At 40.6% G+C, this 16,014-nt stretch overlaps 1 protein-coding gene across 2 annotated transcripts in view; it reads left to right on the forward strand.

The window, feature by feature from the left end:
• SPARCL1 (SPARC like 1) overlaps positions 1-16,014 on the forward strand; it is a 45,707-nt gene that overhangs the window by 28,203 nt on the left and 1,490 nt on the right. For both annotated transcript variants that reach the window (XM_082611641.1, XM_082611642.1), the window contains exons 5-10: positions 966-1,038; positions 1,755-1,873; positions 2,108-2,228; positions 3,965-4,101; positions 6,264-6,412; positions 7,253-7,401. In XM_082611641.1, the coding sequence (XP_082467767.1) occupies positions 966-1,038; positions 1,755-1,873; positions 2,108-2,228; positions 3,965-4,101; positions 6,264-6,412; positions 7,253-7,401 (748 nt within the window). The remainder of the gene's footprint in view (positions 1-965; positions 1,039-1,754; positions 1,874-2,107; positions 2,229-3,964; positions 4,102-6,263; positions 6,413-7,252; positions 7,402-16,014) is intronic.

A 16,014-nucleotide genomic window follows, 5' to 3' on the forward strand; every position in this document is an offset into this window, starting at 1 on the left:
AGCTATGGCTTTTATATTAGCTGAGGATTACTAGGAGAGGTGTGAATTCCCCAGCACTTCCAGTCTGTCCTTGAGCAGGCCATAGAGAGTGCCGTGGTTTTCCAGGCACAGAGAGGCAGATACTGGCAGTTGAACGTCCCTGGCATGGACTAGAGTGGTAAATTCTGATAGATAAGAGGGATGGGAGGTATGACAACTGCTGTTCTCATGCCCTGATAGCAGGTGCCAGGCCACAGTCAAGTTGATCACCAATGTCTAGCAAAATGCCTCTAATGTAATAACGTAAGAGATCCAGCAATGTTTATTGATTTAGCTATAAAGGCAAAGAACAAAGACTTCAGCTACAGCTTTATGAAGCAAACACGCACCAAAATGATAATCAGGAAATGACAGCAGGGTGAGGGAAGGGAAGAAACATCTTGTTCTTTGGTTGTTTAATCATTTGGAGCTTTCATGCCAAACTCTGGCAGCCACCCACCAGGAGCCCCTACCACAGGCTTTGGGGGGCAAGGTGAATACTAACTTTGATTCCTGAGAACTCTGCTGCCATTCTAAGGCAGGAGTTTTCTTACATTTTAGAAACCTGGTAAGAAACATTTCCCAATAGGGTCACAGAGATTCCTAATGTAATCATGTCTTAACTATAGAATCACATGGTAATACTGCATTTCTACTGTTTTCCCAAACCAAAGGGGAGGTTCCAACTTCGCTTCTGATGTTAGTTCCAATGTTTATTGGGTAATCCCCAGAGATATAGCACTAAACCCAGTTCATAAAGATAGAAATGGCTCCTGTTCTCAGAGGGTTACTGTCTATTTCCACGGTTGCGGCTGGTGTCTTCTCCTTCTGAGATCTGAAACGATTGGAGTGTGAAAAGATCTGTGAAGGTACGCACAGTGGAAATATAAATTATGTAAACGCTTTCCCTAAAATAGACTTCAACTTCTGCTCTTGTTATTATAAAGGCCAAGAAAGCAGAAAGCTCACCGAATGAAGATGACAGTTCAACTGAAGGCAACACAAGGGTGCACAATGTCGGTGAGTACGGGCTAAGCAAGCGGTCTGTGACTATGTGAGGAGAGAGACAGAATGGGCTATGTTGGGCTATCCCCACGCCTTCATTTGTGACTACTGCACAGAATTTTTCCTCTCCCCACTCCTCCCCAAGGAAATGCTCCCATAAATTGTTGAATTCTCATGTGCACATTTGATCTACAACTATGGTAACTGTGTTTACAAACTGGAAATCTGGTTGCAATGTTACTGCAAAAGCTAGAATTCTTTTTCTCTAAGTCCTTTCGCTTCGAAGAAGAAGAATTGATTCTACCTTATTTATACTCAAACCCATAAATTAGAATTGAGATCCCATATTTAGTAAAGACCTAGTTCTTAATCACATACCCCAATCACAAAATTTTGAATTTCAACCATAAAATTCTCGTGGCTTATTTAACTTTTGACCAACTTGCACAGCACTGCTCTGTAGATGTCAGGCTATGACCATTGCCGGCAGGTCAAGAAAAGTTGTTTGTTCTTTTTAAATCCCCAATCCAAACTGCAAAGAAATCTAGACTATTATGCAAAATAGTCTGGAGACAGAGGGTCCCACCTTAGAATTAACACATCCATTAAAAAGGCTTCTAATGTTTTCCCAAATTTTCTCTTATTCATGCAAATGGAACTGTCTGGATGAATTTGAGTTTACGTACTCAGTTTAGCTTTGTCCATGTTTCCTGTCCAAACTTTTCTGTTAGATTCTTGCATGAGCTTCCAGTGTAAAAGAGGACACGTCTGCAAGGCTGATCAACAGGGAAAACCCCACTGTGTTTGCCAAGATCCAGTGACTTGTCCTCCTACAAAACTCCTTGACCAAGTAAGGATTCTACAAAATGGTCTTTAAGGGACATCAAACAGTTAGTGATTTGAATGAAAGTAATTTGCAGTTGAAATCTTTTGTTAAAGAAAAAAGTAAATGCCCAGGTTATCATCTAATATTTAAACAACAGTCAATAGAAACAGCAGTTCATTAGACAGACTTTAAGGAACAGAGTGTTTTCCCAATGGACATTCCCAAGCTTGAGGTTTCTCTCATACTTGTCTTTCTTAGGCTTGTGGCACTGACAATCAGACCTATGCCAGCTCCTGCCATCTCTTTGCTACTAAGTGCAGATTGGAGGGGACCAAAAAGGGGCACCAACTACAGCTGGATTACTTTGGAGCCTGCAAATGTAAGAGTCTAACCACCACTGCTGAAAGTGTTTTGGGTGAATCTGAATTATATACATATATATATGTACTCATATATATGCAGTTGACAACAACAAAAAGTTAATGTAGTTCTGAATCCAGGCTGCACATTAAAATAACTGGGAAGACTTTTTTAAAAATTAGAAGAATAATGTGTAGGCTTTAACTGTAAGAGATTCTGATTTAATTGGACTGGCTTGGAACCTTGGCATTGTTTTTTCACTTGTTTTTTTTTTTTTTTTTTTTTTTTTTTTTTTTTTTTTTGCGGTATGCGGGCCTCTCACTGTTGTGGCCTCTCCCGTTGCGGAGCACAGGCTCCGGATGCGCAGGCTCAGCGGCCATGGCTCACGGGCCCAGCCGCTCCGCGGCATATGGGATCCTCCCAGACCGGGGCACGAACCCGTATCCCCTGCATCGGCAGGCGGACTCTCAACCACTGCGCCACCAGGGAGGCCCTTCACTTGTTTTTAAAGTAACCGAGACAATTCTAATGTGCAGCCAGGGTTCAGAACCATTATGCTAATGTTATCCACTTAATAACTGAGATGAATCATTGGAATTTTGTTAAATTACTTGTCCTCTTCCAAAAGCTAAGCCTTTGTCAAGAAGTTTTAGTGACAGCATAGTCTTCCAGAATTTTTTGAAATTGTCTTCCTTCCCCAGGATACTCTCAATTGTGTTTGGACCTCCTGGTTGCTAAGTGATTCTCCACATTAGCAGTGCTTACTAACCTCTCCTGTCTTTCCAGACACAGGAGAGGATTCAGTTTCTCAGCCCCCTTGATGTTAGATGCAGCCATATGAGTTGCTTTGTCCAGTGAAAGTTGAGCAAAAATCATCCATGGGAGTTCTGGACAGAGCATTTAAGAGCTGGTGTACGGCTCTCCATACCCTCTTCACCTCGTGTTGAGATGATGCTGAATGGCGGTGTCTCCCGCATCCTGAGCCCCAGAGAGACAGACGAGCAGAGCTCTCCTGCCAACTTATAGGGGACATGTAGCAGGATGAAGAAATAAACGTTTGATGTGATGTACAACATAGTAGCCAACACTGCTGTATATGGTATATTTGAAAGTTGCTAAGAGAGTAGATCCTGAAAGTTCTCACCACAAGGAAATAAAAAACTCAAGTCACTATATGAGGTTATGAATGTTTAACTAAACTAATGATCACTGTGGTAATCATTACACAATATATGTATGTCAAGTCATTATGCAGCACACCTTAAACTTACGGTGTGGTATGTCAGTTATATTTCAATAAACCTGAAAAAAATATTTGTTCCCTTAAGCCACTGAGATTTAACATTATTTCCACAGTGTAAGCTAGCTTCTGCCTTTTTCTCCTTTCTCCTAACAAAGAGCTCTTGTGACCTCCACTTCTGAATTCCAACTCTCTGATTCTAGAGTAGTGGTTCTCAGCCCTGGCTGCACATCACAATTACTTCTGGAGCTTTTTAAAACATCCTGATGCCCAGGCTCCTCCCCCAGGTCAATCAAATCAGGATTTCTTTGAATGGAAGCTGGCATCTGGTATGTTTTTTAAACACTCCTGGCAATTCTGTTAGGGCGCCAGGGTTAAGGACCACCGTTGTGACGGAGGAGCAGTGAGGATGCTGTCAGTCACCGGAAGTTGTCAAGCGTCCTGTTATGAGGACTTTCCTTGGGACCGGAGTAAGTTCCCAAAATTAAAATTAATTTACTTTCTGCCTGGAACAGCTATTCCTGTTTGTACGGACTTTGAAGTGACCCAGTTCCCTCTAAGGATGAGAGACTGGCTCAAGAATATCCTCATGCAGCTTTATGAACCTAACCCTGAGCACGCTGGGTATCTAAATGAGAAGCAGAGAAATAAAGTAAGTTCTCCACGGCCAGCTACCTAAGTGTCTGTCTACAGGGGACGGGGTGGGGGTGGGGGTGGGGGAGGGGATGGGGGAGGGGTATATCAGCCCTTCCTCTGCATATCAGCAACCACACCTGGTTAACACCCATGGATTAACAGAATAGTAGTGGTCATCCTTCACACCTCAAAGTTTGGGACACAGCCAAACCACCTGATTCCTGCACGCAGGGCAGGGGCCTGAGCAAGAGCTTTTGAACACATCCCTAGAGCAAACTCTGTTGACCAAAGTGAACCTCAATTCAGCGTTTATATGTTCAGGCCCAGGGATATTACTTAAATCTAAACGTGTTTTTTGCCTTTATAGGCCAGACATAGATTTATGATATAAGGGAAATCCATTATTAACAATGTCAGTAATATACTAAGATTAAAAAGTGCAGAATATTAATCCTAGAAGTTCCCAGGGAAAATTCATTCATCAGATAGTTATTGAGTGTATACCAGGTACCTGGAATTGATTTACATGCTGGAAATACAGCAAGGGACCAAAGAAAAATCTCTGCCTTCATGAGCCTACATTCTAGGCAAAGAGACGATATATACTTATATACACATGTATGCAAATATGAACATACAAGCAAATGTACAAATATATGCAGATAAACATTTATGCAAATATGTTATGTCAGGTGGGATGAAACATGCTATAAAGAGAAAAATAAAACATGTAGGAGGGTGTGCATTAACTGTGTCAAATGCTGTTTACAGGCGGTTAAGATGAGGACTGAGAGTTGGCCCCGGATTTGGCACTGGACAGTCATAGTTGACCTTGACAGGAGCTGTTTTTGCAAGAGAAAAGCCTGAATAGATAGGGTTCAAAAGAGAATAGGAGGAATGATGTAAAAGCAGCAAGTATAGAAGACATTTTGTTGTAAAGGGGAAAAGTGAAATGGGTGGCAGGTGGAGAGGAATATGAGTTCAAGGGTCCTATCTACCAGCGGGAGGTGATAGAGGGTGTTTGTATGCCTCTGGAAATAATCCAGTAAAGAAGGAAGGGTGCCCAACTGCCACAGGGTATTCTTGAGTAGATGAGAAGGGGTGAGCTTCTGAGCACCAGTGAGCGGCTGGGCTTAGTAGATGAGGAATGAAGGAATTTCATGCATGGTGACAAGGAGGGAAATTGGTAGATGTATTCATGGGAACAAGTAGAAGTTCTGTTCTGATGGCTTCCAGTTACTCAGTGCTCTAACAGGTAACGTCGCAAGCTGGTAGTTTTATATGCATTGCCCCTAAATGATTTCTATCCTCTCTCTTTAACTACACATTGCCACAGACAGCCTTGAGAGCATTAGATACAAAACAGGGAAATTTCAATGGGGCTGCCAAGCAGCATCACGCCAGGGCTAACCTGAGCCGCAGCAGGCACTGGATGGAAATACATAAAGGATTAAGAATGGAGTATGCCAGGACTTCCCCGGTGGTCCAGGGGTAAAGAATCCGTCTTCCAATGCAGGGGACGCAGGTTTGATCCCTGGTCGGGGAACTAAGATCCCACATGTCGCGGGGCAACTAAGCCCGCGCGCCACAACTACTGAGCTCACACACCTCAGCTAGAGCCCGAGTGCCGCAAACTACAGAGCCCACGCGCCCGGAACTGGCACGCCACAGCTGCAGAGCCCACGCCACAGCTAGAGAGAAGCCTGCGTACCACAACGAAGAACCCACGTGCCTCAACTAAGACCCGATGCAGCCAAAAATAAGTTTAATTAATTAATTAATTAATAATAAATCTTAAAAAAAAAAAAAAGAATGGAATATGCCAGTGGGGAAGAACAGAACTTTCCACCAACAAATGAACAATTTTGTCTAGGTCAGTTCAGCCCTTTTCATTAAAACCTTTTCATAGTTTTAAGAAATGTGAGGAATATCACTTGGTTAAAAGATCAAAAAAAGTCTTAAATTTCTTCTGAAAACCCTAGGGTTTTTTAAATGTTAGCTATTATTCTATGCAGAAAGCTGTGGTGTTGATTAGAAGGCATGTAATTTGTTCTCAAATAACGTTCTGGGTTTGTTTTCCTCTGTCATGTTAGGAATACTCTTCAAGTAAAGTTTAGCAAGTGATAATTCCATCACACTTGTCTGATTCTCTAATGATCATCTCCTTCCTAATCTCAGGTCAAGAAAATTTACCTGGATGAAAAGAGACTCCTGGCTGGGGACCACTCAATTGACCTTCTCTTAAGAGACTTTAAGAAAAACTACCACATGTATGTGTATCCTGTACACTGGCAGTTTAGTGAACTGGATCAACATCCTAGGGACAGGTAAAAACTTTCCACCTTCCCATTAACTAGGTCATCTCCCTGATATAACGTCTAGTTATCTATACCCAAGGATTCTAAACAGACTTAGGAAACTTCCCAGTTCCATTTTAGAACACAGAAATGTCAAACAAATACGGTTATGAGTCTAAACACAAAGCTGCTTTGAGGGACTTCCCTGGCTGTCCAGTGGTTAAGATTTCGCCTTCCAATGCAGGGGTTGTGGGTTTGATCCCTGGTCAGGGAGCTAAGATCCCACATGCCTCGTGGCCAAAAAACCAAAACATACAACAGAAGCAATATTGTAACAAATTCAATAAAGACTTTAAAAATGATCCACATCCAAAAAAATTTAAGAAAAAAAGAAAAGTGCTGCTTTGAACATAACAGAATATGGCCACAATTCCACAAGCTCCCACGTTTACATGTTAGGGTCCAGCCTCCCGAGAGGCTCTACCCACCCTTTCTTATTCTTGATCCTAAATCCTGAAGCTAATCTGATTGGCCCCAGTTGGATTAAGCAACTACGTCTGGAATGATCCTGTACGGCTGGTGGTAAGAGCCAGGTTGTATAAACATGATTGTTGGGATGCAGCCCTATAAATTTAAGGTGGAGGGAGGATAGTTCCTAGGGAAGAAGGAAACCTTATGAATTGACATCCCCAAAGCTGTCTGTCTTATCCACAAATCGTTTATTTCGTTTGTAGCTTTTCATGAACGCACTACTTAGTTGCCGTCCTCAGCAGCCTTGGGGAAGAAAAATGCCCTTGGTGATCGTAAGAGTTAGCTCTTCAGACACAAGTTAGTAACCCAGTTAATTGGCTGCCATTTATCTCATTGCAGAGTTTTGACCCACTCTGAGCTCGCTCCTCTGCGGGCATCTCTGGTGCCCTTGGAACACTGCATAACGCGCTTCTTTGAAGAGTGTGACCCCAACAAGGATAAACACATCACCCTGGAGGAGTGGGGTCACTGCTTTGAAATTAAAGAAGGTAAATTCATCATCAGCCCAGGGAGAGGGGTGTCCTCTTCTCCAGATAAGCCCTAAGCCCTGCAGCCCTCATAGACAGGTCTTGCCGTGTGTTCAAATTGAAACCTAGAGACCACAAGGTGGCAGACTGCAAGGTTATTTCTTACTCCCTTTATGATCTCTGCTTCAACGTGTAGCAAGGGTGAATATTTAAGGGGTAACTGCACTGAGGTCTCAGAAATTGGCTAAGCCTAAGAAAGTGATGTGAGTCCAGAGAGCTGAGCCTAATCTCCGAAGGCTACCTTTCTACAGAAGGAAGGAAGGACTTTACTTCCTTCCTTAACCTGAGTATTGGGCCAAACTTTAAAAAATCATACGTGAAGAGTAAAACAGCAAGCTTGATTCTGAAAATGGGAGATGCCAGAAGAATCTTAGAATTTATTTCCAACACACTAAAGATTTCCACCAGTTGTGCCCAGGTGTTATTCCTTTAATCCAAAAGGAATTCCTCCTGCAGCGCAGGAATTTTAATTTAGACATTTGTTGTGCTAGGTTATGTCTTAATGGACTTCCTTTTCTTTTCCTAAGTTACAGTTGACTTTTATGAGCAAGGCTGTTTTTAATAATCGAGATATGAAAGGTGTTCAAAAAATGAGCAATCAAAACTGCTCACAGAATGTAAATCAACAATGAACATCAAATCTCTAAAGCAGAGGTTTGAGTTCACGACATACGTATATGCCTGTGTTCACGACATACGTATATGTAGGATGACTATGCAGCCAAGAAATAAAGAAAAGTAAGTTCATCAAAGGTCAGAGTTTCCCCAAAAGAGGTAACTTGTGTGAACTTCACTCTAAAAACATTCTTTAAGCCTATGTATGATGGCTTGAAATTGGAAAGAAAGAGTTGGAATATGAGGATTTAGTTATTTATTGATAAATAGATAAGCAGAAAAGGTCTTTTTCCTCTACAATGTTATTCTGTGAAATAAGTACAACTGCAATGAGCAAAGAATGAATATTTTTGTAAGCACCTAGTTCTGTGTATTAGTTGCCTATTTCTGCACAACAAATTACCCTAAAGATTAGAAGCTTAAAATCTCTCTCACAGTTTCTGAGAATCAGGAATCCAGGAGGACCTTACCTGTATGGATCTGCTTTAGGATCTGCTCTAAGCTCACTTACATGGCTATTGGTAGGAGGCTTCAGTTCCTCACCATGTGGTCCTTTGCACAGTGCTGCTCATAACATGGTATCTGGTTTCCTCCAGAGCAAGTGATCAGAGTCAGAGATAGAAAGAGAGAGAGAGAGTCCAAGACAGAAGCCGCAGTTCCCTGTAGGACTAATCTCAGAAGTGACATATTTCTGCCATATTCTGTTTGTCACACAGTCTAACCCTGCTACAATGTGGGGGGAGACCACAGGAGATGGGGATCATTGGGGGCCAGAGTGGAGACTGTGGACCACATACTATTTACACCCTATTAACATCAATAGGACATTAACAGGCAATTAAGACCCAGTCTCATGCAAATAATGCCCATTTCCTTTCTAACACCTATTCTATAAGCACAGTACTTACAAATTCATATACATCCCTAAAAATGGCTAACAATGTTTTTTCCAATTCCCATGTTGAAAAGATAAAATGTACCCAAGGACAGCTGCCCCGACCCCTCCCCTCCACCATTATCAAGAAAAAAACTAGCTGGGACAGGACATGTTTATGTATGCCCTTTTATATGGCATGTGATTTTAAAGGAGTGATCCAAAGGCAAATTTAAAGAGAGACCATTTAAGGAAACCAGTTGCACTTCACTGTTCCTTTCGAAATTTCTGGCAGCTCTTCAGCATATGGGCCTACTCAGGCCCTGTGCTGGGTGGTTGTCTGTGAGAGGCAGGAAGGGCTTGAAGTTCTGTGACTCGCAAAGCTCCTAATGTTCTTGTTTGTTCACTGTGGTTTGGCCATGATTACATTTTGAAGAAGGGAAAGAATTATCACACAATAAGCCAATAAAGCAGATATTAAATATACAGTCAGGACATGTAAACAAGTTACTGCTTTGGGATTCAGCTAGGCAAAGAAAAAAAATGTCTATTTGTAAGCATACAAATGTATTCCCGCAGGACGGAGAAATCCACAGGACAAGATAAATTGTAGCCAGTGCTGTCCTGAATTTTAAGCTCCTTTGCTCTGAACTAGATGTGCTCAAATATTCTAGCTCTGTTATTAACTAGCTATGCGAATTAGGGCACGCCACATATCCTTAGCAAGTCTCATTTTCCTTGTGTGTAAAAATGGGATTCAATTACGAGGTGAAGGAGTCTTATTTATTTAGTGCCTATGACATACTGTGGATTAACATATATCCACATTAATCTTTAGGAAAACCTTCTAAGCTAGATGAACAGGGGAAACGAGTCACATCATGCAGGTCCTACTAAGCCAGTTAAAGACATCATCCTCACAGTACTGGAGGATCCCCAAAGGGTTGTTAACAAGGGAGTGATTTCACTGGATTTGTACTTAAGAAAGATTCTTTTGGTTACATTGTGGATAAGCCAGAGAACTGTTGTGGTGAATCCAGGCAAAAGTTGATGAGAACCTGAATTAGGGCAATTATAGTAGGGAAAAAGAAAAGTAAACATATTCAAATATATTTTAAAATATCAACATATTCAAGATATAGTTGAGAATATAAACATATTCAAGATGTACAGTATGCAGAAATAATAAGACAGTGTTTCATAGGAAATACATAGAGGCAGGAAGCAGGCAGTTAGGTTGAGAGGAAGAGAAGTACAATGACTAGGTTCCTGGCACAGGCCAGGCAGGGTAAGGAGAGGTACATTCCACTGAGACAGAAAACACAAGAACAGAAGCAGAATAAATGTATCATTTATTCATGCATTCTTTCCTTCAACAAGTCTTTACTGGTGGTCGACATAGTACCAGGCACCGTTCTCAAGGCTGGATATACAGCATATTTAAACATTAATGGGAAGGGCCCAGTAAAAAAAAAAAAAGGAAAGATTGAGGATATAAGAAAAAAAGAGGAAAATAGGGGAGAATTCTGAGATCAGAAGCGATCCTGAGCACAGGCAGAGGATTAGCCTCCAAGTCAACAGGAGGGACATCTCTCATCTGAACAGAAAGAAGACAGCAAGATGGCGGAGTAGAAGGATATGCACTCACTCCCTCATGCAAGAGCACTGGAATCACAACTAACTGCTGAACAGTCATCAACAGGAAGGCACTGGAACTCACCAAAAAAGATACCCTACATCCATAGACAAAGGAGAAGCTGCAATGAGACAGTAGCAGGGGCACAATCATGATAAAATCAAATCCCATAACTGCCGGGTGGGTGACTCAAACTGGAGAGCACTTATACCACAGAAGTCCACCCACTTGAGTGAAGGTGCTGAGCCTCACGTCAGGCTTCCCAACCTGGGGGTCCAGCAACAGGAGGAGGAATTCCCAGAGAATCAGACTTTGAAGGCTAGTGGGATTTGATTGCAGGACTTTGACAGGTGTGGGGGAAACAGAGACTCCACTCTTGGAGGGCACGCACAAAGTAGTGTGCATATCGGGACCCAGGGGAAGGAGCAGTGACCCCATAGGAGACTGAACCAGACCTACTTGCTAGTGTTGGAGGGTCTTCTGCAGAGGTGGGGGTGGTGGTGGCTCACCACAGGGACAAGGACACTGGCAGCAGAAGTTCTGGGAAGTACTCCTTGGCATGAGCCCTCCCAGAGTCTGCTATTAGCCCCACCAAATGGCCTGTAGCCTCCAGTGCAGGGTCACCTCAGGCCAAACAACCAACAGGGAGGGAACTCAGCCCCACCCATCAGCAGACAATCAGATTAAAGTTTTTCTGAGCTCTGCCCACCAGAGCAACACCCAGCTCTACCTACCACCAGTCCCTCCCATTAGGAAGCTTGCACAAGCCTCTTAGGTAGCCTCATCAACCAGAGGGCAGACAGTAGAAGCAAGAAGAACTACAGTCCTGCAGCCTGTGGAATGAATATCACATTCACAGAAAGATAGACAAAATGAAAAGTCAGAGGACTATGTACCAGATGAATAAACAAGATAAACCCCCCAAAAAACAACTAAATGAAGTGGAGATAGGCAACCTTCCAGAAAAAGAATTCAGAATAATGATAGTAAAGATGATCCAGGACCTCGGAAAAAGAATGGAGGCAAAGATTGAGAAGATGAAAGAAATGTTTAACAAAGACCTAGAAGAATTAAAGAACAAACACCTAGAAAAATTAAAGAACAAACAAATGGAGATGAACAATACAATAACTGAAATGAAAAATACACTAGAAGGAATCAATAGCAGAATAACTGAGGCAGAATAACGGATAAGTGACCTGGAAGGCAGAATGGTGGAATTCACTGCTGCGGAACAGAATAAAGAAAAAAGAATGAAAAGAAATGAAGACAGCCTAAGAGACCTCTGGGACAACATTAAACACACCAACATTTGCATTATAGGGGTCTCAGAAGGAGACAAGAGAGAGAGAGAGAGAGGACCTGAGAAAGTATTTGAAGAGATTATAGTTGAAAACTTCCCTAACATGGGAAAGGAAATAGCCACCCAAGTCCAGGAAGTGCAGAGAGTCCCATACAGGATAAATCCAAGGAGAAACATGCCAAGACACATAGCAATCGAACTGACAAAAATTAAAGACAGAAAAATTATTAAAAGCAACAAGGGAAAAATGACAAATAACATACAAGAGAATGCACATAAGGTTAATAACTGATTTCTCAGCAGAAACTCTACAAGCCAGAAGGGAGTGGCACGATATATTTAAAGTGATGAAAGGGAAAAACCTACAACCAAGATTACTCTAGCCGGCAAGGATCTCATTCAGATTCGATGGAGAAATCAAAATTTTACAGACAAGCAAAAGCTAAGACAATTCAGCACCAACAGACCAGCTCTACAACAAATGCTAAAGGAACTTCTCTAGGCAGGAAACACAAGAGAAGGAAAAGACCTACAATAACAAAGGCAAAACAATTAAGAAAATGGTAATAGGAACATACATATTGATAATTAGCTTAAATGTAAATGGATTAAATGCTCCAAACAAAAGACATAGACTGGCTGATGGATACAAAAGCAAGACCCATATATATGCTGTCTACAAGAGACCCACTTCATACATAGGGACACGTACAGATGGAAAGTGAGGGGATGGAAAAAGATATTCCATGCAAATGGAAATCAAAAGAAAGCTGGAGTAGCAATTCTCATATCAGAAAAGTTAAACTTTAAAATAAAGACTATTACAAGAGACAAAGAAGGACACTATGTAATGATCAAGGGGTCAATCCAAGAAGAAGATAAAACAATTATAAATATTTATGCACGCAAGATAGGAGCACCTCAATACATAAGGCAAATGCTAACAGCCATAAAAGGGGAAATCGACAGTAACAAAATAGCAGTAGGGAACTTTAACACCCCACGTTCACCAATGGACAGATCATCCAAAACGAAAATAAATAAGGAAACAGAAGCTTAAAATGACACAATAGATGAGATAGATTTAATTGATATTTATAGGAGATTCCACCCAAAAACAACAGATTACATTTTCTTCTCAAGTGCACGTGGAACATTCTCCAGGATAAGTCACATCTTGGGTTACAAATCAAGCCTCAGTAAATTTAAGAAAATTGAAATCATATCAAGCATCTTTTCTGATGACAACACTATGAGATTAGAAATCAATTACAGGGAAAAAAACATAACAAACCCAAACACATGGACGTTAAACAATACATTACTAAATAACCAAGAGATAACTGAAGAAATCAAAGAGGAAGTCAAAAAATACCTAGACACAAATGACAACAAAAACGCGATGATCCAAAACTTTTGGGATGCAGCAAAACCAGTTCTAAGAAGGAAGTTTATAGCAATACAAACCTACCTCAAGAAACAAGAAAAATCTCAAATAAACAATCTAACTTTACACCTAAAGCAATTAGAGAAAGAAGAACACACAAAACCCAAAGTTAGTAGAAGGAAAGAAATCATAAGGATTAGAGCAGAAATAAATGAAATAGAAACAAAGAAAACAATAGCAAAGATCAATAAAACTAAAAGATGATTTTTTGAGAAGATAAACAAAATTGATAAACCTTTAGCCAGACTTATCAAGAAAAAGAGGGGGAGGACTCAAATCAATGAAATTAGAAATGAAAAAGGAGAAGTTACAACGGACACTGCAAAAATACAAAGCATCATAACAGACTACTACAGGCAACTCTATGCTAATAAAATGGATAATCTGGAAGAAATGGACAAATTCTTAGAAAGGTATAACCTTCCAATACTGAACCAGGAAGAAATAGAACACATGAACCGACCAATCACAAGTAATGAAATTGAAACTGTGATTAAAAATCTTCCAACAAACAAAAGTCCAAGACCAGATGACTTCACAGGTGAATTCTATCAAACATTTAGGGAAGAGCTAACACCCATCCTTCTCAAACTGTTCCAAACAATTGCAGAGGAAGGAACTCTCCCAAACTCATTCTACAAGGCCACCATCACCCTGCTATTAAAACCAGACAAAGATACTACAAAAAAAGAAAATTACAGACCAATATCACTGATGAATATAGATGCAAAAATCCTCAACAACATACTAGCAAACGGAATCCAACAGCACATTAAAAGATTCATACACCATGATCAAGGAGGTTTTATCCCAGGGATGCAAGGATTCTTCAATATACGCAAATCAATCAATGTGATAAACCATATTAACCAATTGAAGAATAAAAACCATATGATCATCTCAATAGATGCAGAAAAAACTGCCGACAAAATTCAACACCCATTTATGATAAGAACTCTCCAGAAAGTGGGCACAGAGGGAACCTACCTCAACATAATAAAAGCCATATATGACAAACCCACAGCAAACATCATTCTCAATGGTGAAAAACTGAAAACATTTCCTCTAAGATCAGGAACAAGACAAGGATGTTCACTCCCGCCACTGTTATTCAACATAGTTTTGGATGTCCTAGCCATGGCAATCAGAGAAGAAAAAGAAATAAAAGGAATCCAAATTGGAAAAGAAGATGTAAAACTGTCACTGTTTGCAGATGACATGATACTATACATAGAAAATCCTAAAGATGCCACCAGAAAACTACTAGAGCTGATTGATGAATTTGGTAAGGTTCTTCATTGCATTCCTATACACTACCAACAAAAGATCAGAAAGAGAAATTAAGGAAACAATCCCAGTCACCATTGCAACAAAAAGAACAAAATACCTAGGAATAAACCTACCTAAGGAGGTAAAATACCTGTACTCCAAAAACTATAAGACACTGATGAAAGAAGTCGAAGATAACACAAACAGATAGAGAGATATAGCATGTTCTTGGACTGGAAGAAGAATCAATATTGTGAAAATGACTATTCTACCCAAAGCAATCTACAGATTCAATGCAATCCCTATCAAATTACCAATGGCATTTTTTACAGAACTAGAGCAAAAAAATTTGTATGGAGACACAAAAGCAATCTTGAGGGGAAAAAAATGGAGCTGGAGGAATCAGACTCGCTGACTTTAGGCTATACTATAAAGCTACAGTAATCAAGACAATATGGTACTGGCCCAAAAACAGAGATATAGATCAATGGAACAGGATAGAAAGCCCAGAGATAAACCCATGCACCTATGGTCAACTAATCTATGACAAAGGAGGCAAGAATATACAATGGAGAAAAGACAGTCTCTTCAATAAGTGGTGCTGGGAAAACTGGACGGCCACATGTAAAAGAATGAAAGTAGAATACTCCCTAACACCATACACAAAAATAAACTGAAAATTGATTAAAGACCTAAATATAAGACTGGACACTATGAAACTCTTAGAGGAAAACACAGGAAGAACACTCTCTGACATATATCACAGCAACATCTTTTTTGACCCACCTCATAGAGTAATGGAAAGAAGTGGATATTGAGCTCATGCAGCTCAGTATCAAAAAAAACAAACAATCCAATCAAAAAATGGGCAGAATAAAGCAGAAACTAATAAAAAAAAGTAAACAAAAAAAAATTGGGCAGAAGACCTAAATAGACATTTCTCCAAAGAAGACATACAGATGGCCAAGAGGCACATGAAAAGCTGCTTAACATCACAAATTATTAGAGAAATGCAAATCAAAACTACATTGAGGTATCACCTCACACTGGTTAGCATGGTTGTCATCAGAAAATCTACAAACAACAAATGCTGGAGAGGCTGTGGAGAAAAGGGAACCCTCTTGCACTGTTGGTGGGAATGTAAATTGATACAGCCACTATGGAGAACAGTATGGAGTTCCCTTAAAAAACTAAAAATAGAATTACCATGTGACCCAGCAATCCCACTACTGGGCATATACCCAGAGAAAACCATAATTCAAACAGACACATGCACCCCAATGTTCATTGCAGCACTATTTACAATAGCCAGGACATGGAAGCAACCTGAATACCCATCGACAGATGAATGGATAAAGATGTGGTACATGTATACAATGGAATATTACCCAGCCATAAAAGGAATGAAATTGGGTCATTTGTAGAGATGT

Source organism: Mesoplodon mirus, assembly GCF_964341445.2.
Source record: "Mesoplodon mirus genome assembly, chromosome: 2".
NCBI classification, from domain to species: domain Eukaryota; kingdom Metazoa; phylum Chordata; class Mammalia; order Artiodactyla; family Ziphiidae; genus Mesoplodon; species Mesoplodon mirus.